Source organism: Scyliorhinus canicula, chromosome 1 (assembly GCF_902713615.1).
Source record: "Scyliorhinus canicula chromosome 1, sScyCan1.1, whole genome shotgun sequence".
In the NCBI taxonomy this organism is placed as follows: Eukaryota; Metazoa; Chordata; class Chondrichthyes; order Carcharhiniformes; family Scyliorhinidae; genus Scyliorhinus; species Scyliorhinus canicula.
The window spans coordinates 136,098,311-136,121,353 of record NC_052146.1 but is presented as its reverse complement, the minus strand read 5'-3'; the positions used below and the strand labels follow the sequence as shown (position 1 = coordinate 136,121,353).

The window sequence follows — 23,043 nt, the reverse complement described above, 5'->3', positions numbered from 1 at the left end:
CTCCACACCCTCACTACCCCACTGCCTGACACTGCACCACCCCACAGTCCACACCCTCACTACCCCACCGCCTGACAGTGCACCACCCCACAGTCCACAGCCCAGCGCCTGACACTGCACCACCCCGAGTGTCCACACCCTCACTACCCCACCGCCTGACACTGCACCACCCCACAGTCCACACCCTCACTACCCACCGCCTGACACTGCACCACCCCACAGTCCACACCCTCATACCCCACCGCCTGACACTGCACCACCCCAAAGCCCACACCCTCACACCCCACTGCCTGACACTGCACAACCCCACAGTCCACACCTTCACACTCCACTGCACCACCCCACAGCCCACACCCTCACACCCCACCGCCTGACACTGCACCACCCCACAGCCCATACCCTCACACCCCACCGCCTGACACTGCACCACCCCACAGTCCACACCCTCACTACCCACTGCCTGACACTGCACCACCCCACAGCCCACACCCTCACACCCACCGCCTGACACTGCACCATCCCACAGTCCACACCCTCATACCCCACCGCCTGACACTGCTCCACCCCACAGTCCACACCCTCACTACCCACCGCCTGACACTGCACCACCCCACAGCCCACACCCTCACACCCCACCGCCTGACACTGCACCATCCCACAGTCCACACCCTCACTACCCCACCGCCTGACACTGCTCCACCCCACAGTCCACACCCTCACACCCACCGCCTGACACTGCACCACCCCTCAGTCCACACCCTCACTACGCCACCGCCTGACACTGCACCACCCCACAGTCCACACCCTCACTACCCACCGCCTGACACTGCACCACCCCACAGTCCACACCCTCATACCCCACCGCCTGACACTGCACCACCCCACAGCCCACACCCTCACACCCCACCGCCTGAGACTGCACCACCCCACAGTCCACACCTTCACACTCCACTGCACCACCCCACAGCCCACACCCTCACACCCCACCGCCTGACACTGCACCACCCCACAGCCCACACCCTCACACCCCGCCGCCTGACACTGCACCACCTCACAGTCCACACCCTCACACCCCACCGCCTGACACTGCACCACCCCACAGTCCACACCCTCACTACCCACTGCCTGACACTGCACCACCCCACAGTCCACACCCTCACACCCCACCGCCTGACACTGCACCACCCCACAGTCCACACCCTCACTACCCACTGCCTGACACTGCACCACCCCACAGCCCACACCCTCACACCCCGCCGCCTGACACTGCACCACCTCACAGTCCACACCCTCACACCCCACCGCCTGACACTGCACCATCCCACAGTCCACACCCTCATACCCCACCGCCTGACACTGCTGCACCCCACAGTCCACACCCTCACTACCCACCGCCTGACACTGCACCACCCCACAGCCCACACCCTCACTACCCCACAGCCTGACACTGCTCCACCCCACAGCCCACACCCTCACACCCCACCGCCTGACACTGCACCATCCCACAGCCCACACCCTCACTACCCCACAGCCTGACACTGCTCCACCCCACAGTCCACACCCTCACACCCACCGCCTGACACTGCACCACCCCACATTCCACACCCTCACACCCCACTGCCTGACACTGCACCACCCCACAGCCCACACCCTCACACCCCACCGCCTGACACTGCTGCACCCCACAGTCCACACCCTCACACCCACCGCCTGACACTGCACCACCCCACATTCCACACCCTCACACCCACCGCCTGACACTGCACCACCCCACATTCCACACCCTCACACCCCACTGCCTGACACTGCACCATCCCACAGTCCACACCCTCACTACCCCACCGCCTGACACTGCTCCACCCCACAGTCCACACCCTCACACCCACCGCCTGACACTGCACCACCCCTCAGTCCACACCCTCACTACGCCACCGCCTGACACTGCACCATCCCACAGTCCACACTCTCATACCCCACCACCTGACACTGCACCACCTCACAGTCCACAGCCCACCGCCTGACACTGCACCACCCCTCAGTCCACACCCTCACTATGCACCCCCTCAACCTCTAACAAACGACTACGTAAGTCTGAGACCTGCCTTAATGTGTTATCCAGGGCCACACGAGCACCGCGGTGGGACTGCCCGTTCACCACACCGCCGTACAGCACCAACCTCTTCTGGCCGCAGTGTCAATCCGGACAGACGGGAAGGACCACAGGCAGGAGGGCCATCCTTGGAGGCCGGCACACCGAGGCCTGACGCACAGAGGACAGACAGAGACATCATACCGTCCTATGAAAGTGTGACGGACAGGGAGGGGGCAGTGAGTACGGACAGTGAAGCAAGGAGGACGTCGCGGCATTCGAAGCACGGGGGCACGGCACCTTGCATCGGCCATGGTCTAAATGCACCGGGCCACAGTTCCACACAGGAGACAGAGCTAGGGACAGACGGAGACCTAGCAGCCGCGGCACTTCTGTTAACCATACCCCCCAACATCGCAGATACACTCACCCCGGTTGGGCAAGTTAGAGGCGAGGCCTCTGGTACACATACTGGTGCGCACCACACAGTCAAACCGGTACAGCAGGTGGAGGTAGGAGAAGCCGAGGGCCTAGACGGTAGGAGGGCAGGCCAGGCCCAGCACCCAGCTGCTGCCCAGACGACTCCCGCTTTCCTGGCCATTCCAGGCCCCACCCACACACCCGATGCAATTGGCACCCCAGGGACCAGACGATGGGATGACGGCTGCCTTCTGGCAACTGCAGACGCAACTGGAGGAGTCCATCCGCGTCCACGAGCAGGGTGTGGTGCCGGGTGATGCGCGATCAATAACTACTGAAACGAAGGAGTAGTCCGAATTGAAGGCTTTAGTCTACAAGATGTTTCACCAGCAGCTCGAGTACAGAAAGAAGGATGGCTGCTGGGAAACACGGGTTCTCATACCCCGCCTCATTGGGCGGAGTTACCTTATGTCATACAACTCCCTCTCTCTCATTGTCCCAGGGCCCTCAAGAGGTGCCTGGGATTCTTCTCTTATTATGCCCAGTGGGTCCCTCAGTATGCGGACAAAGCCCACCCATTATTTAAGGCCACACTCTTTCCTCTGTCAGCTGAGGCTCGCCAGGCCTTCAACTGCATCAAGGAGGACATCGCCAAAGCGGCCATGCGGGCGGTGGATGAATCCGTCCCCTTCCAGGTGGAGAGCGATGCCTCAGCGGTTGCTCTCGCAGCCACTCTGAATCAGGCTTTTTCTAGGGGCACTACCACAGGTGTTTAGCTCCCAGCTTGGTTGAAGACATCGGGCCTGGTTCTCCTCCGGAAGCACGTCCGGGCACACAAAACCGATCCGCTCGTAGAAAGAGTGCTCCTACTCCATTCGAACCCCCAATACGCGTTCATCGAATACCCCGACGGCCGTCAGGACACTGTTTCCCTCCGGGACCTGGCGCCTGCAGGATCCAACTCCACCACCACTACCGCCGAAGTACTCCCCACGCTACACCCCACCCAGCCCTCCATGCCCTGCGCCTCCGCACCTATAGGGTCACTGCCTGTGCTCCACGCTCCTGTGCCTATAGGTTTCCTGCTCTCCCCGTCGCCCGTCGCACTAGTCGAGTATGAAGCTCGGACCGAATCACCCCCGGAGTCCACCATCGTACCCTCGCCGACCGCCCCCACCCAGCCACCCGAAGAGGCTGCAACCCCAGTGCTCCGCCGATCCCAAAGGACGACTCGGCCGCCGGACTGGCTCAATTTGTAGACCCATCACCCGCGCCGGACTTGATTTTTTTTAATAGGGGGTGAATGTGGTGAATTACATACCTCGAAATTCACACTGTATTGTATTACATGTATTCTGTCCTCGTGGGCTCTGTATACGAGCCGTTGCGCGGCTCTGCCCATAGGTGGAGATGAGGAGTTTGTACTGGGCTCCATCCTTGGCTCCGCCCATGGCTCCTCCCACTAACCGGAAGTATAAAGCTCTGCAGCCGTAAGCCTGCTCTCAGTTACTCTGGTCGCAGGCTGGCTTAGTTGTAAGACTATTAAAACCACGGTTTACTTCCAATCACGTGTCTTGTGAATTGATGGTCCCATCAAAAGGTTATCGGGGGTAGACAGAAATGTGGGGTTTGTGGTGTTCTTTGTGTTGCTGATTCAGGATGGTTGGCGTAGTGTTCACAAAGACGACAAAATAGCTTTAACTTAAACAAAGCTATAAATTTATTAACACTACTAATTTGGACTTGACACGTACTCCTTAAGAATACACATTTGATTAATAACATCTAAACTACACTCATCTACAGCTAATCCCACTGCTGGTTTAAACTATGATCGGCACTCGCTTGCACTATCTGCTCTTCTGACCTTCACTAGCTAATTCATGCATACACTCCTCCTCAGCACGGTAGCATAGTGGTTGGCACTACGGCTTCACATCACCAAGATCCCAGGTTCGATTCCCGCTTGGGTCACTATCTGTATGGAGTCTGCACATTCTCTCCGTGTCTGCGTGGGTTTCCTCCGGGTGCTCCGGTTTCCTCCCATAGTCCAAAGATGTGCAGGTTAGGTGGATTGGCCATGCTAATTGTCCTGAGATTTGTTGGGGGTTGCTGGGTTACGGGGATAGGGATGTGTGGGCTTAAGTAGGGTGCTCTTTCCAAGGGTCGGTGCTGACTCAACACGGCCTCCTTCTGCACTGTAAATTCTATGATTCTAAGGCTTAGCATCACTACCTTATATAGTTGTAACTGTAGCTCCCTCCAGTGGCTACTCTCAACACTACATTAACCCTTGCAATGCTGATAGTTATGATAATACCACAGAATTGAGATTACCTTCAGATCAACCATGATCTTATTGAATGGTTGAGCAGGCTCGAGGGGCCTGCTCAACCATTTGAATGGTTAACCTGCTCCTAATTTGAAAAAAAATATTGATGGGGAGATAATTAGCCTGTTTGGATTTGTCTTGCTTTTTGTGGGCAGGACAGAACTGGGAGGTTTCCCACCTTGTGCTGCAGATGTCTGTGTTGTAGCTGTACTGGAACAGCTTGGCCTTTGTGATTAATTCTGGGGCACAACACTTCAGTCCTGTGGCTGGGATGTTGTCAGGGCCCAGAGTCTTTGCAATATCCGGTGCCTTCAGCCATTGTTTAATGTCACATGAAATTAATTGGCTGAAAACTGGCATTTATGATGTTGGGGCCTCAGGAGAAGGCTGATATGGATAATCTGCTTGGCACTTCTGGTTGAAGTTGGTTGCAAATGCTTCAGCCTTATCTTTTGAGCCTGACAATCCAATTAACAGATATCAGAATTCCATGCATTCTTGCGATCATCTTACGCTTTTTATTCAATGGGCACTGAGGTTGAATTTAGAAGAAGCCCCGTACCACAACAGGTTACTGTCAAAAGCACTTAATTGTACTTGTACATAGAAGATGAGACAATAGTGCACTCAACAATACTCTGAGTTAATCGTGTGGCTCACCATAGCTGTCAGAATAACTGCACATCAAAATGATAAATAATTAAATCTGCTTTACAAAACTTGTAGGGAATACTGCTGTCCAGTATCTGAGGCTGTCTCTAAACCTTAAGTAGCATTTAATCTTCAAATACATTTGAGTTAGATACACTGCATGAAATTTCACTGTGACATTAATAAGCCAGTACATGGTATATACAGAACAGCAAACAGATAGAAGTGAGTTACAAAGATTTATGTTGACAGAACCCAGAGAATGATTTATATCTTCAAAAGCATTGTGACCGTAGTTATTTGTGTATAATGTTTGCATCTGAGTTTTTGTGCTTAAAACCACTTACTGGGCCGTTTTTGTTTTTCCTTTCTCTTATTCAGTGGGGGAAGTGCAATGTAATTTAAAAGTAAAATGCTGATCATTAATTAATCCCTGATTGTGAAATAGGACTGTGCACAGAGGGTTTTTTTAATTATTACTGGCGAATAAACTGCATGAAGTGTTTAAAACGGAAGCCTACCACTATATGGTAGCATTGTGGATAGCACAATTGCTTCACAGCTGGGGAGAAGAGAAATACTCAAGTGGTAGAGGTAAAGGAGATCTGATGGGAGATAATAAGGAGAGTGTACCTCAGATTAAAAAAGAAATCCAGGAGGGTGGAAGAGAAATGAAAATTTCAAATATTTTTACTGTAATAAACTAGGCCATGTAGAGTCACAGTGTTGGTGGTTGAAGAAAAGCACTGGGAAGGCTGATGTGGTAAAACAGGATAAGACAGTGGGGTTTGTTAAAGTGGTAAAGGAAAGCCCAAGTGAAGTGAAGGAGGTATAAAAGATTGTACAGCCTGATCAAGAGGTGATTGATAAGAAGGTGCAAGATCTCTTTAAATAATTTACTTGTTTGGGTAAAGTTTACTCGTGTGTACCAGGAGGAGCAGTTAAAGAGGCCACAATTTTAAGAGATACAGGAGCTAGTCAATCTTTCATGGTAAGAGATGACGAGTTTTGTAGTTTGGGAAGAATATTGCCAGAAAATGTGGTAATATGTGGAATTCAGGGTGAGAAGAGTAGTGTTCCATTATATAAGGTAAGGTTGGAAAGTCCAGTGAAAAGTGGTGAAGTGATAGTAGGGGTAATAGAGAGACTGTCTTGTCCAGGAATACAGTTTATCTCGGGTAATGATACAGCTGGATCGCAGGTGGGAGTGATGCCTACTGTGGTTGATAATCCAGTGGAAAATCAGTCAACTGAAGTGTTGAAGGATAAATATTCTTGGATTTTTTAGGGATTGTGTAGTAACAAGGTCGCAAAGTCTGAGACAAGAGGAGATATCAAAGAGTGAAGATAAAGTTGAAATTCAATTATCAGAAACGATTTTTGATCAGATGGTTGGAAAAGAACAAGAACAGATGGAGGATGAGGGGGATATTTTTAGTTCAGGAAAATTGGCGGAGTTACAACAGACAGATATAGAAATTAAACAGAGGTTTCAGAAAGCATACACGGAAGAGGAATCTGCGTGTATACCAGAATGTTATTACTGTAAAAATGATGTCTTGATGAGAAAATGGAGACCTTTACACATGCAGGTGGATGAAAAGTGGGCAGAAGTTCATCAAGTGTATTGCCGGTAGGGTATAGAAAGGAGGTGTTGCGAGTAGCACATGAGGTACCAGTGGGAGGTCATTTGGGAGTAAGGAAAACTCAAGCTAAAATCCAGAAACATTTTTATTGGCCTAGACTACATAAAGATGTAGTTAAATTTTGTTGATCATGTCACACAGGGGCTGTTTAGCACAGGGGTAAATCGCTGGCTTTGAAAGCAGAACAAGGCAAGTCAGCAGCATGGTTCGATTCCCGTATCAGCCTCCCCAAACAGGCGCCGGAATGTGGTAACTGGGGGCTTTTCACAGTAACTACATTTGAAGCCTACTTGTGACAATAAGCGATTTTCATTTCATTTCATTTCATTTTTTCACATGTCAAGTGATAGGGACACCTCAAGCAATGATAAAGCCAGCACCCATAATGCCCATTCCAGCATTTAAGGAACCTTTTACAAGGGTCTTAATTGATTGCGTAGGATGGCTTCCAAAAACGAAAAGTGGTAATCAATATATTTTGACTTTAATGGATGTGTCGACCAGGTTTCTAGAGGCCAGTACGCAATATTACAGCTAAAACGATTGTGGAGGAGTTACTTGAATTCTTTACTAGATATGGACTACCCATAGAAATCCAATCGGATCAAGGATCAAATTTTACCTCAAGGTTATTCAAAGAAGTTATGGATAGCTTGGAATAAAACAATTTAAATCAACTACGTACCATCCAGAATCGCAGGAAGCATTAGAAAGGTGGCATCAGACACTAAAGACAACGTTTAGTGCTCACTGTCACGATTATCCAGAGGATTGGGATAAAGGAATTCTATTCGTACTGTTTGCAATTAGGGATGCACCTAATGAGTCAACCAAATTCAGTCCTTTTGAACTAATTTTTGGTTATGAGGTAAGAGGAACCACTTAAACTGATTCAGGAAAAAATTGGTCGGTGAGAAATCGGAACTTACAATGTTGGATTACGTGTCAAATTTTAGGGAACGATTAAATAGAGAATGGGAATTGGCTAGACAACATTTAAAAGTTGCACAAAATGGGATGAAACAGGTAGCGGACAAGAAAGCAAAAGTTTGTAGTTTTGCCGGTGGAGATAAAGTTTTAGCATTGTTACCATTGATAGGTGAAACTTTAAAAGCTAGGTTTTGTGGACTTTATCAGGTTGAAAGTTAATTAAGTGAGGTGAATTATGTGGTAAGACCGCTGGATAGATGGAGTGTGTCATGTGAATATGCTTAAAAGGTACTTTGAAAGGGAAGGAGAGCAAAGGGAGGAGGTTTTAATGATTCTATCTCAAAGTGAAGAACCAAATCCAGATGACTTTGAATTTGACATCCATCAAATTAAATTGGAAAACAAGGATATTCTTAAAAATTGGGATAAATTGTTGAGCTACCTTCCAGAGGAAAAACAAACTGACCTGAAAGAGCTATTGATATCACATGGGCAAGCTTGTGGAGATAGGTTGAGAAACAGAAAAATGGCTATACATGAGGTAGATGTGGGAAATGGTGTTCCAATTAAACAACATCCATATAGACTTAACCCTTTAAAATTGGCACAGGTTAACAAGGAAATTGAAAGTATGCTTAAAACTGGCAAAATTGAAGTGGGTTTCATCCAATGGAGCTCACCCATAGTGATGGTATCGAAACCAGATGGTACCCAATGGTTGTGTGTGGACTATAGAAAGGTTAATGCAGTTACAAGAATGGACTCTTATCCTATCCCGTGTTTGGAGGATTGCATTGAGAAGGTGAGACAATCATCTTTTATTTCCAAACTCGATTTACTTAACCATTACTGGCAGGTACCTTTATCTGACAGGGCGAAGGAGATTTCAGCTTTTGTGACTCCAGATGGTAAAGTTATGCCATTTGGCATGAAAAACGCCCCAGCTACATTTCAATGGTTAACTAACAAAGTTATTTCAGGATTACCCAATTGTGCGGTATACATCGACGATCTGATAATTTTCAGTCAAACATGGAAAGAACATTTAAAGCATCTGATGGGGTTTATCGATTGACTTCAGGAGGCGGGTTTGGTGATAAACCTAGCCAAAAGTGAGTTTGGAAAAGCCCAAGTCACTTTCCTTGGCCATACAATTGGACGGGTCGAAGGAGATTTCAGCTTTTGGACGAGTACAAGAGTCGGCAGGTCATGTTACAGTTGTATTGGACTTTGGTTAGGCCATATTTGGAATACTGCGTGCAGCTCTGGTCGCCATATTACCAGAAGGATGTGGATGCTTTAGAGAGGGTGCAGAGGAGGTTCACCAGGATGTTGCCTGGTATGGAGGGTGCTAGCTATGAAGAAAGATTGAGTAGATTAGGATTGTTTTCATTGGAGAGACGGAGGTTGAGGGGAGACCTGATTGAGGTCTACAAAATTATGAGAGGTATGGACAGGGTGGATAGCAACAAGCTTTTTCCAAGAGTGGGGGTGTCAATTACAAGGGGTCACGATTTCAAGGTGAGAGGGGAAACGTTTAAGGGAGATGTGCGTGGAAAGTTTTTTACGCAGAGGATGGTGGGTGCCTGGAATGCTTTTCCAGCGGAGGTGGTAGAGGTGGGTACGATAGCATCATTTAAGATGCATCTGGACAGATATATGAATGGGTGGGGAACAGAGAGCAGAAGACCTTGGAAAATAGGCAACAGGTTTAGATAAAGGATCTGGATCGGCGCAGGCTGGGAGGGCCGAAGGGCCTGTTGCTATGCTGTAATTTTCTTTGTTCTTTGTTCTTTGTCCCACAAATGTGAAAACCAAAGTTATTGTGGAGTATCCAATACCCTCGACACAAAGGGAAATAATGCGATTTCTTGGCATGAGTGGATTCTACCGGAAATTTGTGCCGAACCTTAGCAGTGTGGTCGCTCCACTGATGGACCTGGTGAAGAAATGTAGCAAATTTAAGTGGACAGCAGAGTGTCAACAGGCATTTGACTGCCTGAAGGCTGTGTTAACCAATTCTCCTGTGTTGGAGAATTACAAGGGGCTCTGTGAACGGATTGAACTAAAGTGTTTGACTTTAAAGAGAAATGCTGAGGTGTAGAGAAATGGATGGATTGTGCAGAGACCTTCTTGTCCAAAGTGACTGTCAATCAAGAGGGATTCCAGTTGGAGGAAGAAGAATTAAAATGGACTATGTTATTATAAATGTTTGCGTGTTTTGTTTTGTTAAAAAAAAAGTAAATTCACTGTCAATATTTCTTAAAGGAAAGTGAAAAGATGAAAAATGAAACCATCTTGAAGTTGATGGTTTATTTTTCTTCTTGGGGGGAGGTGTCATGTGAGAGTACCTTTAAGAAATGGGTGTTTATCAAATATCTGTAGTGGATGTACCTTTAAGAAATGGGTGTTTATCAAATAGTTGCACTGATGTCAGAGTGTGGGTGGAGCTGGGCTGTCTGCCTGCTTTTACTTTCGTTTTTGAACTGGCAGCTACAGTGTGTGTTTAATTTCGTTTTCAGTGTTGGAGCTGCATCCATCCAAGCAAGGTGTAATTTTGATCTTTCTCTTCATGAAAAAGATTGTCTTCAGATCGCTTGCTCATTTAAAAGTGATAACTGGTCTCAGTAGAGAATTTAAACTTGCTGTCCTTGTTAAAGAGGGCATTTGTCTTATGGACATTGCTAGGAAAGATGAAATGAAATGAAATGAAAATCGCTTATTGTCACGAGTAGTCTTCAAAGGAAGTTACTTTGAAAAGCCCCTAGTCACCACATTCCGGCGCCTGTTCGGGGAGGCTGTTACGGGATTAAGGGTTACTTATAGAATACTGTATTCTTTGGGGGAAATATTTGAGTTGATAGTTGCTAAGATGTTTACTGTGTGCTTAGAAAATGTTAACTGGATTCATCTAATAAACATTGTTTTGTTTTAAAAGTACTTTAGCTCTCTGTTGCATCACATCTGGAAAGTGGGCCCTTGTGCTCCCCATAACCAAAATCTATTAAAAGTTGTGGGTCAGGTGAACTCCACGATACACTTTGGGGTTCTCTAAACCCTAGCCCATAATACCAGGGCCCCAGCTCGTCGTGCCGCAGGTATGTGTCATGGAGTGGGCATGCATGTGGGCGGTTTGGTAGTGTGGGAGGTGAGTGAGTGTGGGCCTGGGATGTGGTGCCCATGCCACTGGCCAGCAACCCTCCCCTTCTAGTCAGTGAACCTTGTCGCAATCAGGGCGTCCCTTGGCTGCTGGCCCTGGGACCCCTTCACATAAATTTCAGGGCGACCGTCACCTTGACAGTCACCGGGAAAGAGTGTCCTCCCACATGCCCCTGCGGTGCCAGGTGTGCCATCATCTGGCAGATGTGTCACATAGTCCCTCTGCTCATCTGCAGTCTCCGTCTACATGTCCGGTCCGACAGGGCCTCGAACGATATGCAGCGCCGGTACACGCGGGTCTTTATGTGGCACCTCCTCCTCCTCCTCGGCCTGTTGGCGGCCGGCCCTCCAGCCTGTGCAGCTGCCGCCTGCCCCTCTGCAGCCCATTCCTCTGCAGCCCATTCCCCTGCAGCCCGTTCCCCTGCAGCCCGATCCTCTGCAGCCCGTTCCTCTGCAGCCCGGCCCTCTGCAGCCCGGCCCTCTGCAGCCCGGCCCTCTGCAGCCCGCTCCTCTGCAGCCCGGCCCTCTGCAGCACGTCCCTCTGCAGCCTGTTCCTCTGCAGCCCGTTCCTCTGCAGCCCGTTCCTCTGCAGCCCGTTCCTCTGCAGCCCGGCCCTCTGCAGCCCGGCCCTCTGCAGCCCGGCCCTCTGCAGCCCTGGCCCTCTGCAGCCCGTTCCTCTGCAGCCCGTCCTCTGTAGCCCGGCCCTCTGCAGCCCGGCCCTCTGCAGCCCGTTCCTCTGCAGCCCGTTCCTCGCAGCCCGTTCCCCTGCCCCGATCCCCTGCAGCCCGTTCCCTCTGCAGCCCGATCCTCTGCAGCCCGTCCTCTGCAGCCCGTTCCTCTGCAGCCCGGCCCTCTGCAGCCCGGCCCTCTGCAGCCCGGCCCTCTGCAGCCCGCTCCTCTGCAGCCCGGCCCTCTGCAGCACGTCCCTCTGCAGCCTGTTCCTCTGCAGCCCGTTCCTCTGCAGCCCGTTCCTCTGCAGCCCGTTCCTCTGCAGCCCGGCCCTCTGCAGCCCGGCCCTCTGCAGCCCGGCCCTCTGCAGCCCGGCCCTCTGCAGCCCGTTCCTCTGCAGCCCGTTCCTCTGCAGCCCGGCCCTCTGCAGCCCGGCCCTCTCCAGCCCGGCCCTCTGCAGCCCGGCCCTCTGCAGCCCGGAACTCTGCAGCCCGGCCCTCTGCAGCCCGGCCCTCTGCAGCCCGTTCCTCTGCAGCCCGTTCCTCTGCAGCCCGGCCCCCTCTGCAGCCCGGCCCTCTGCAGCCCGGCCCTCTGCAGCCCGTTCCTCTGCAGCCCGGCCCTCTGCAGCCCGTACCTCTGCAGCCCGGCCCTCTGCAGCCTGTTCCTCTGCAGCCCGGCCCTCTGCAGCCCGTTCCTCTGCAGCCCGGCCCTCTGCAGCCCGGCCCTCTGCAGCCCGGAACTCTGCAGCCCGGCCCTCTGCAGCCCGTTCCTCTGCAGCCCGGCCCTCTGCAGCCCGGCCCTCTGCAGCCCGGCCCTCTGCAGCCCGCCCCTCTGCAGCCCGTTCCTCTGCAGCCCGTTCCTCTGCAGCCCGGCCCTCTGCAGCCCGATCCTCTGCAGCCCGTTCCTCTGCAGCCCGGCCCTCTGCAGCCTGTTCCTCTGCAGCCCGTTCCTCTGCAGCCCGGCCCTCTGCAGCCCGTTCCTCTGCAGCCCGGCCCTCTGCAGCCCGGCCCTCTGCAGCCCGTCCCTCTGCAGCCCGGCCCTCTGCAGCCCGGCCCTCTGCAGCCCGGCCCTCTGCAGCCCGGCCCTCTGCAGCCTGTTCCTCTGCAGCCCGGCCCTCTGCAGCCCGTTCCTCTGCAGCCCAGCCCTCTGCAGCCCGGTCCTCTGCAGCCCGGTCCTCTGCAGCCCGGCCCTCTGCAGCCCGTTCCTCTGCAGCCCGGAACTCTGCAGCCCGGCCCTCTGCAGCCCGGCCCTCTGCAGCCCGGCCCTCTGCAGCCCGGCCCTCTGCAGCCCGGCCCTCTGCAGCCCGGCCCTCTGCAGCCCGATCCTCTGCAGCCCGTTCCTCTGCAGCCCGGCCCTCTGCAGCCCGTTCCTCTGCAGCCCGTTCCTCTGCAGCCCGGCCCTCTGCAGCCCGTCCCTCTGCAGCCCGGCCCTCTGCAGCCCGGCCCTCTGCAGCCCGTCCCTCTGCAGCCCGTTCCTCTGCAGCCCGGCCCTCTGCAGCCCGGCCCTCTGCAGCCCGGCCCTCTGCAGCCCGGCCCTCTGCAGCCCGTTCCTCTGCAGCCCGTTCTCTGCAGCCCGGCCCTCTGCAGCCCGGCCCTCTGCAGCCCGGCCCTCTGCAGCCCGGCCCTCTGCAGCCCGTTCCTCTGGAGCCCGGCCCTCTGCAGCCCGTTCCTCTGCAGCCGGCCCTCTGCAGCCCGGCCCTCTGCAGCCCGGCCCTCTGCAGCCGGCCTCTGCAGCCCGGCCCTCTGCAGCCCGTTCCTCTGCAGCCCGGCCCTCTGCAGCCCGGCCCTCTGCAGCCCGGCCCTCTGCAGCCCGGCCCTCTGCAGCCCGGCCCTCTGCAGCCCGGCCCTCTGCAGCCCGTTCCTCTGCAGCCCCCCACCCATCAGGCAGAGCACAGAGGCAAGTTTGAACATTGTTAACGGGTGTTTAATGTAAAGAGGTATGTACAGTCTGTGCCCTAGCCCCTATAACGAAACTGTGCCCTGCACCCGTGCCAACTTAACTGATGTCTAACTTTCTGGCCTTACGGGCACTAACACTATGCCTAGATGGTTCTCTAGATGGTACAGCAGGAGTGGAGGCGGCCTGCTGAGACTCCTGCCCGACGACTAGGTTCCCCGTTCGCACTCGTCTCCTGAGACGGCCAGGCCTGGATGGGCCCGACGGCTGCTCCTCAAACGTCCCAGGTGGCGTGGTGCTGCCCTGTTCTGCCCGTTGCCCACCAGATGCACAAGATGCACCAGCGAGAGGAGGGGGGGGGGGGGGGGGGGGGGAGGGGGTGAAATCTAAGGTGCTGCGGTGTTCCGGGACCTCCCCTGCAGGAGACACCGGCACGGGCTCCAGCACCTCCTCCTCCCTCGGAGTGCCCGATGGCTCCCGGACTTCTCCATGGGACAGGGGTACGAACGGAGCAACCCCCCGAGGCCCTGCCAACACCTGGCGCTGCCAGTCCTGAATGCCCGCTCTGGTATTGACAAGGATCTGTATGTTTGCGGCCATGGAGCACAGGGAGTGGGTCATCTCCATCTGGGACTGCGCCACCTCCCTCTGGGACTGGACCACCTCCCTCTGGGTCAGTTCGATGTGGGCCAGCACCTGGGCAATGGTGCCGATGCTCTCAGCCATGGCCTGCTGGGACTGAGCAATGCTGAGGAGCGCCGCTGCAATCTGCAGTTGGCTCTGGCACATGGCTGTCTGTGAGGGGGGCAGCCCTGTCCTGGGTCACGGCCCCCACCTACATGGAATGCCCCAGACATTGCAAAACCTGACCCATGTCCGACACCATTGCCCCATTGCCTCCACCGCAGACTCACCGGTGCAGTTTCGGCCTGGGTGGCACGCATGACCGGCACCACTCCCTGCTCCTGCAGGCGGTTGTACTCCTCCATCAGCGCCTGAAGGTGCTGGAAGTCGCCATCATCTCCTCCTCGAGTCCCTAAGACTGACAGCACTTGCCCTATGGGTGGGAATGGATCATCCAGGAACCCGGGACCCGTCTGGGCGGCAGCTGATTGCTGGGGCCGGATTGCCCTTTGACCTTCCGGCCCCTTGGCTGCTCCTCTCACCACCTGTTGTACCGGAACGGCTTTGTGGTGCTCATCAGTGAGTGTGCCAGACGTCTCCTCACTAATTTGCCCAACCCAGGTGATAGTGCCAACAAGAAGACGTTCATGAGGCGTTTGGTTTCTGGCAGTGCAGAGGAGAGACCGAATTGAATGGAGGGCGTCGGGGATGGCCTCTTGCCAGTGGGAGATAGGGAGATCTCTGGACCGTAGGGCCAGTAGGACGGTCTTCCAGACTATGCCATTCTCCCGCTCGACCTGCCCGTTACCCCGAGGGTTATAACTGGTCGTCCTGCTAGAGGCGATGCCCCTGCTGAGCAGGAATTGACGCAGTTCGTCGCTCATAAAGGAGGACCCCCGGTTGCTGTGGATGTACGCGGGTTAACCGAACAGGGAGAAGATGGAGGGGAGGGCCTTGATGACGGTTGTCGTGGTCATGTAGGGGCAGGGAATGGCCAAAGGGAAGCGGGAGTACTCGTCAATCACACTTAAGAAGTAGGTGTTGCGGTTGTTGGAGGGGAGGGGACCCTTGAAGTCCATACTAAGACGTTCAAAAGGGCGGGACGCCTTTACCAGATGCGCTTGCTCGGGGCGCTAGAAGTGCGGTTTGCACTCTGCGCAAATGTGGCAGTCACTGGTCACGGTCCTGACCTCCTCAATGGAGTAGGGAGGTTGCGGGTCTTGATAAAGTGATGGAAGCGGGCTACCCCTGGATGGCAGAGGTCCGCGTGGAGGGTGCGGAGGCGGTGAATCTGCACGCTGGCGCAGGTACCGCGGGACAGGGCATCAGGAGGCTCGTTGAACTTCCCAGGACGATACAAGATATCGTAGTTGTATGTGGACAACTCGAACCACCATCGCAAGATCTGGTCGTTCTTGATCTTGCCCCTCTGTGCGTTGTCAAACATGAAAGCTACTGACCGCTGGTCTGTGAGGAGGGTGAACCTCCTGCCGGCCAGACAGTGCCTCCAGTATCGCACAGCTTCAACTATGGCCTGTGCCTCCTTTTCCACCGAGGAATGGCGGAGTTCGGAAGCGTGGAGGGTCCGGGAGAAGAAGGCCACGCGTCTGCCCGCTTGGTTGAGGGTGGCCACCAGAGCTACATGGACGCTGGAATGGGAGGGACTCGTTGATAGCACGCACCGTGGCCTTTGCGATATCTGCTTTGGTGTGGCTAAAGGCCTGGCGGGCCTCCATCGACAGTGGAAAAGTGTTGGATTGGATGAGGGGGCGGGCTTTGTCGGCGTAGTTTGGGACCCACTGTCCGTAATAAGAGAAGAAGCCCAGACAGTGTTTGAGGGATTTGAGGGAATTGGGGAGAGGGAGTTCTATCTGGGGGCGCATGCGTTCGGGATCGGGGCCTATCACTCCGTTAAGTACTACGTAGCCGAGGATGGCTAGACGGTCGGTGCGAAACACGCACTTATCCTTATTGTATGTGAGGTTAAGGAGTTTTGCGGTACGGAGGAATTTTTGGTGGTTGATGTCATGGTCCTGCTGGTCGTGGCTGCAGATGGTGACGTTATCAAGATACGGGAAGGTCGCCCATAAACCGTATTGGTCAACCATTCGGTCCATCTCCGGTTGGAAGACCGAGACCCCATTTGTGACACCGAATGGAACCCTTAGAAAGTGATAGAGGCGCCCATCTGCCTCGAACGCGGTGTACTTGCGGTCACTCGCGCGGATGGGAAGCTGGATAGGCGGACTTATGGTCCACCGTGGAGAAGACTTTGTACTTCGCGATCCTGTTAACAAGGTCGGAAATACGAGGGAGTGGGTACGCGTCCAGCTGCGTAAACCTGTTGATGGTCTGACTGTAGTCAATGACCATTCGGTTTTTCTCCCCAGTCCAAACTACCAGCACTTGGGCTCGCCAGGGACTGTTGCTGGCCTCGATGACTCCTTCGTTTAGTAGCCTCTGGACCTCGGACCTGATGAAGGTCTGGTCCTGGGCACTGTATTGTCTGCTCCTAGTGGCGACGGGTTTACAATCCGGGGTGAGGTTCGCAAACAAGGAAGGGGGATCCACTTTGAGGGACGCGAGGCTGCAGACAGTAAGGGGGGGAATAGGGCTGCCGAATTTAAAGGTCAAGCTCTGCAGGTTGCATTGGAAATCCAGTCCTAAGAGTGCCGGTGCGCAGAGGCGGGGAAGGACGAGAAGTTTGTAATTTAAAAAAACCCTCCCCTGGACTGTGAGGTCCGCTAGCCAGCACCCAGTGATGTGGACAGAGTGCGAACCTGAGGCTAGAGCTATCTTATGCTTGACCGGGTGAATGGGGAGCGCGCAGCATCTTACCGTATCGGGGTGGACAAAACTCTCTGTGCTCCAGGAGTCTAGTAGGCAGCTCATTTCGTGTCCATTGAGAAGGATCTGTGTCGTCGCCATGGAGAGTGTGCGTGGTCGCGACTGGTCGTGAGTCACTGCAGCGAGTCGTGGCAGGAGGTCTGGGTCGTCTTCGCTTACGGAGTCGTCGCTGGTGGGGTCCTCTGTGTTGGTCCAAAATGGCGGCGCGGACGTTTCGGTCGGCAACCTCCAGAGAGTATGCGAGGGTCCATGCCTCAGCGAGGCTTAAAGTGTCTTTTTCTAATAACCGCTGGCGTATTGCCGAAGGTGCATGCCTGCAACGAAGGCATCCCGGATTAACAGTTCCGTATGTTCTGCCGCAGTAACTTGCGGGCAGGCGCAATTTCTCCCCAAGACAACGAGGGCCCGATAAAATTCATCAAGGGACTCACCGGGGAACTGCTGCCTTGGACCTGGTGAACAGGCCTGAGAAAATGTCCTTTCAGAAGATCCATGGCCGCGTCATAGTCTTGTTCATCCGCTGGTGCCCACGCACGAGTGGAGGATGTGGAGTTTCTGCTCCTTGGTGGGTTGGCTGCCTGTGATGGAGAGGTAGCTGTTGAAGCACGCCAGCCAATGTTTAAAAGTTGCTGACGCGTTTGTAGCATGTGGGCTGATGCGGAGGCAGTCTGGTTTGATCCGAAGCTCCATTTCAAAAATTCTAGTTGATTAAATTGATGTACCACCAATTGGATTCGAGTCGTGAAGAAGTTCCAAATATCAGGCTTTAATCGACTAGTTGTGTGCCCGGCAGTCGACTTACAGAGAAAGGCCGACTGCCGGGTCCTACGGGTTCTTATACCCCGCCTCGTAGGCGGGACTACTTGCCTCTCAGCCAATGGGTGAGCAGTCACATGACTAGCCTCAACCAATCATCAGAGAGGCACATGACCGACCTGAGCCAATGGGCAGCGAGTGCTCTGCTCCAATTGCGGATAGGTACCGTAAACCTCCTAGTCATACCACCACAGTCCCTAAGATGGTGGAGGTTGACAGCAGTGACGGAAAGTCACTGTCCTCATACGATCCGAAGTCCTGGCCTCCTGGGTTGTGGGCCCCTGCAAGTATGTCCCCTGGGTCATGGTCCCCTGTGTGTCTGTTCCCTGCGTGTACATACCCTGTGTGTCTTTCCCCAGTGTGTCTGTCTCCTGTGTGTCTGTCCCCAGTGTGTCTGTCCCCAGTGTGTCCCCTGTGTGTCTGTCCCTGTGTGTCTGTCCCCAGTGTGTCTGTCCCCTTTGTGTCTGTCCCCTGTGTGTCTGTCCCCGGTGTGTCCGTCCCCTGTGTGTCTGTCCCCAGTGTGTTCTGTGTCTTGTCCCCTGTGTGTCTGTCCCCGGTGTGTCCGTCCCCTGTGTGTCTGTCCCCAGTGTGTCTGTCCCCTGTGTGTCTGTCCCCTGTGTGTCTGTCCCCTGTGTGTCTGTCCCCTGTGTGTCTGTGTCCTGTGTGTCTGTGTCCTGTGTGTCTGTGTCCTGTGTGTCTGTCCCCTGTGTGTCTGTCCCCGTGTGTCCATCCCCTGTGTGTCCGTCCCCTGTGTGTCTGTGTCCTGTGAGACTGTGTCCTGTGTGTCTGTCCCCTGTGTGTCTGTGTCCTGTGTGTCTGTGTCCTGTGTGTCTGTCCCCAGTGTGTCTGTCCCCTGTGTGTCTGTCCCCTGTGTGTCTGTGTCCTGTGTGTCTGTCCCCAGTGTGTCTGTCCCCTGTGTGTCTGTGTCCTGTGTGTCTGTCCCCTGTGTGTCTGTCCCCAGTGTGTCTGTCCCCGGTGTGTCCGTGTCCTGTGAGACTGTGTCCTGTGTGTATGTCCCCTGTGTGTCTGTCCCCTGTGTGTCTGTCCCCTGTGTGTCTGTCCCCGGTGTGTCTGTCCCCTGTGTGTCTGTCCCCAGTGTGTCTGTCCCCGGTGTGTCCGTGTCCTGTGAGACTGTGTCCTGTGTGTATGTCCCCTGTGTGTCTGTCCCCTGTGTGTCTGTCCCCTGTGTGTCTGTCCCCTGTGTGTCTGTCCCCGGTGTGTCTGTCCCCTGTGTGTCTGTCCCCAGTGTGTATGTCCCCGGTGTGTCCGTGTCCTGTGAGACTGTGTCCTGTGTGTATGTCCCCTGTGTGTCTGTCCCCTGTGTGTCTGTCCCCTGTGTGTCTGTCCCCTGTGTGTCTGTCCCGTGTGTCTGTGTCCTGTGTGTCTGTCCCCTGTGTGTCTGTCCCCTGTGTGCCTGTCCCCTGTGTGTCTGTCCCCAGTGTGTCTGTGTCCTGTGTGTCTGTGTCCTGTGTGTCTGTCCCCAGTGTGTCTGTGTCCTGTGTGTCTGTCCCCAGTGTGTCTGTGTCCTGTGTGTCTGTGTCCTGTGTGTCTGTCCCCTGTGTGTCTGTCCTCTGTGTGTCTGTGTCCTGTGTATCTGTCCCCTGTGTGTCTGTGTCCTGTGTGTCTGTCCCCTGTGTGTCTGTCCCCTTTGTGTCTGTCCCCTGTGTGTCCGTCCCCAGTGTGTCTGTCTCCTGTGTGTCTGTCCTCTGTGTGTTTGTCCCCAGTGTGTCTGTCCCCAGTGTGTCTGTCCTCTGTGTGTCTGTCCGCAGTGTGTCTGTGATGAGCCATCAATCGAATGCGAGACGAGTTGCTGTACAAAAGTTAGGCTTTAATAAGCTAGAAGTTAGCCCTGCGGTCGACTACAGTAAATGGACGACCGGCAGGCGTTCTGGCTATTTATACCTCGATATGGAGGCGTGGTTAACTCAGCCTCTCGACCAATCGGAGAGCCGTCACATGACTGGTCTCAACCAATCGGTCGAGAGGCACATGACCGATCAGGGCCAATGGTAAGCCGGTGTTCTGCACCAATGACAGACAGCTACGCAAATCATACCACCACATTCACCCCTTGCGGAGAAAGAAGCCGGGGGGGGGGTATCAACGAGAGCCGGGGGGGGGGGGGGGGGGTGCGGAGAGAACTGGTGGTATGAGTAGCAGCCAGAGAAGGGAGAAAAAATAAATTCTCTTTTTAAATTATTTTTCTTGGCTTCCCACTGGCCCAGACAATTGAAAATAGTACAAAATGTCCCAACAAGGTCCATGGAGTTGTTGTAAATTAAATCGATTCGATCAGTCTTTTTGTGGCCTGTGACGTTCTGGCAGACCGCCGCAGTGGAGTAAGTGACGTCGGTTCAGCCGATGGTGGTGGTTCCGATGACGTCCTGGAGTCCGGGAGCGATGGTCCTTCAACAGTCTCCGTCACCCGAGCTGGCTGTGGAGACGCCATGGATGGGGAAGGGGTGGCCAGGATGGGGCGCTGGGGGAAAAAAAACAGGGGGGGGTCTGTGGTGAAGGGGGGGAAGGCCGCACGCCGGCGGGTGCCAGGTCCCAGAGGGAGACCATGTCCTGCCGACCGTCGGGGTACTCCACATACGCATACTGCGGGTTAGCGTGGAGTAACTGGACTTGTTCCACCAACGGGTCGGACTTGTGCACCCGCACATGCTTCCGGAGCAAGATGGGTCCGGGGGCGGCCAGCCACGTCGGGAGAGGGGATCCGGAGGACGACTTCCTGGGGAAAACAAGAAGACGTTCATGGGGTGTCTGATTTGTTGCGGTACAGAGGAGTGAACGGATAGAATGTAGAGCATCGGGGATAACCTCTTGCCATCGGGAAATAGGGAGATCTCTGGACCAGTAGTCCAGTAGTATGGTCTTCCAGATGGTACCATTCTCCCGCTCGACCTGCCCGTTACTCCGGGGGTTATAGCTGGTCGTCCTGCTAGAGGCAATGCCCCTGTTGAGCAGGAATTCACACAGCTCGTCGCTCATAAATGAGGACCCCCGATCGCTAAGTATGTACGCGGGGTAGCCGAACTGGGAGAAGATGGAGAGGAGGGCCTTAATGACGGTCGATGTGGTCATGTCGGGGCAGGGAATGGCGAAGGGGAAGTGGGAGTATGGTACCATCTGGAAGACCATACTACTGGCCCTCCGGTCCAGAGATCTCCCTATTTCCCGATGGCACGAGGTTATCCCCGATGCCCTACATTCTATCCGCTCACTCCTCTGTACCGCAACAAATCAGACACCTCATGAACGTCTTCTTGTTTTCCCCAGGATGTCATCCTCCGGATCCCCTCTCCCGACGTGACTGGCCGCCCCCGGACCCATCTTGCTCCGGAAGCATGTCCGACCCGTTGGTGGAACAAGTCCAGTTACACTGTAGTCGACCGCAGGGCTAATTTCTAGCTTATTAAATTGATGAACCATCAATCGAACGCGAGACGAGTTGCTGTACAAAAGTTAGGCTTTAATAAGCTAGAAGTTAGCCCTGCGGTCGACTACAGTAAATGGACGACCACCGGGCGTTCTGACTATTTATACCTCGATATGGAGGCGTGATTAACTCAGCCTCTCGACCAATCGGAGAGCCGTCACGTGACTGGTCTCAACCATTCGGTCGAGAGGCACATGACCGATCAGGGCCAATGGTAATAGAACATAGAACATAGAACACAGGGCAGTACGGGCCCTTCGGCCCTCGATGTTGCGCCGACCTGTGAAACCATCTGAAGCCTATCTGACCTACACTATTCCATTTTCATCCATATGTCTATTCAGTGACCACTTAAATGCCCTTAAAGTTGGCGAGTCTACTACTGTTGCAGGCAGGGCGTTCCACACCCCTACTACTCTCTGAGTAAAAAAACTGCCTCTGACATCTGTCCTATATCTATCACCCCTCAATTTAAAGCTATGTCCCCTCGTGTTGGTCATCACCATCCGAGGATAAAGACTCTCACTGTCCACCCTATCTAACCCTCTGACTATCTTATATGTCTCTATTAAGTCACCTCTCAGCCTTCTCCTCTCTAACGAAAACAACCTCAATTCCCTGCGCCTTTCCTCGTAAGACCTTCCCTCCATACCAGGCAACATCCTAGTAAATCTCCTCTGAACCCTTCCCAAAGCTTCCACATCCTTCCTATAATGTGGTGACCAGAACTGCACGCAGTACTCCAGGAGCGGCCGCACCAGAGTTATGTACAGCTGCAGCATGACCTTGTGGCTCCGAAACTCAATCCCCCTGCTTATAAAGGCTAGCACACCATATGCCTTCTTAACAGCCCTATTAACCTGGGTGGCAACTTTCAGGGATTTATGTACCTGGATGCCGAGATCTCTCTGTTCATCTACACTACCAAGAATCTTGCCATTAGCCCAGTACTCTGCATTTCTGTTACTCCTTCCAAAGTGAACCACCTCACACTTTTCCGCATTAAACTCCATCTGCCACCTCTCAGCCCAGCTCTGCAGCTTATCTAGGTCCCTCTGTATCCTATAACATCCTTCAGCACTATCCACAACTCCACCGACCTTCGTGCCATCTGCAAATTTACTAACCCATCCTTCTACACCCTCTTCCAGGTAAGCCGGTGTTCTGCACCAATGGCAGACAGCTATGCAAATCATACCACCACAGTCTGTCCCCTGTGTGTCCGTCCCCTGTGTGTCTGTCCCCTGTGTGTCTGTCCCCAGTGTGTCTGTCCCCAGTGTGTCTGTCTCCTGTGTGTCTGTCCCCTGTGTGTCTGTCCCCAGTGTGTCTGTCCCCAGTGTGTCCGTCCCCTATGTGTCTGTCCCCTGTGTGTCTGTCCTCTGTGTGTCCGTCCCCTGTGTGTCTGTCCCCCGTGTGTCCGTCCCCTGTGTGTCTGTCCCCTGTGTGTCTGTCCGTCCCCTGTGTGTCTGTCCCCTGTGTGTCCATCCCCTGTGTGTCCGTCCTCCAGTGTGTCTGTCCCCTG

General features: G+C 54.0%; 1 protein-coding gene across 1 annotated transcript in view; it reads left to right on the top strand.

Annotated features, from left to right (window-relative positions):
• The window catches only part of LOC119961753, a 61,051-nt gene that overhangs the window by 7,050 nt on the left and 30,958 nt on the right, over nt 1-23,043 (top strand). Inside the window, exon 3 of the mRNA XM_038789051.1 lies at nt 2,120-2,815. Coding sequence (XP_038644979.1) covers nt 2,120-2,815 — 696 coding nt within the window. The remainder of the gene's footprint in view (nt 1-2,119; nt 2,816-23,043) is intronic.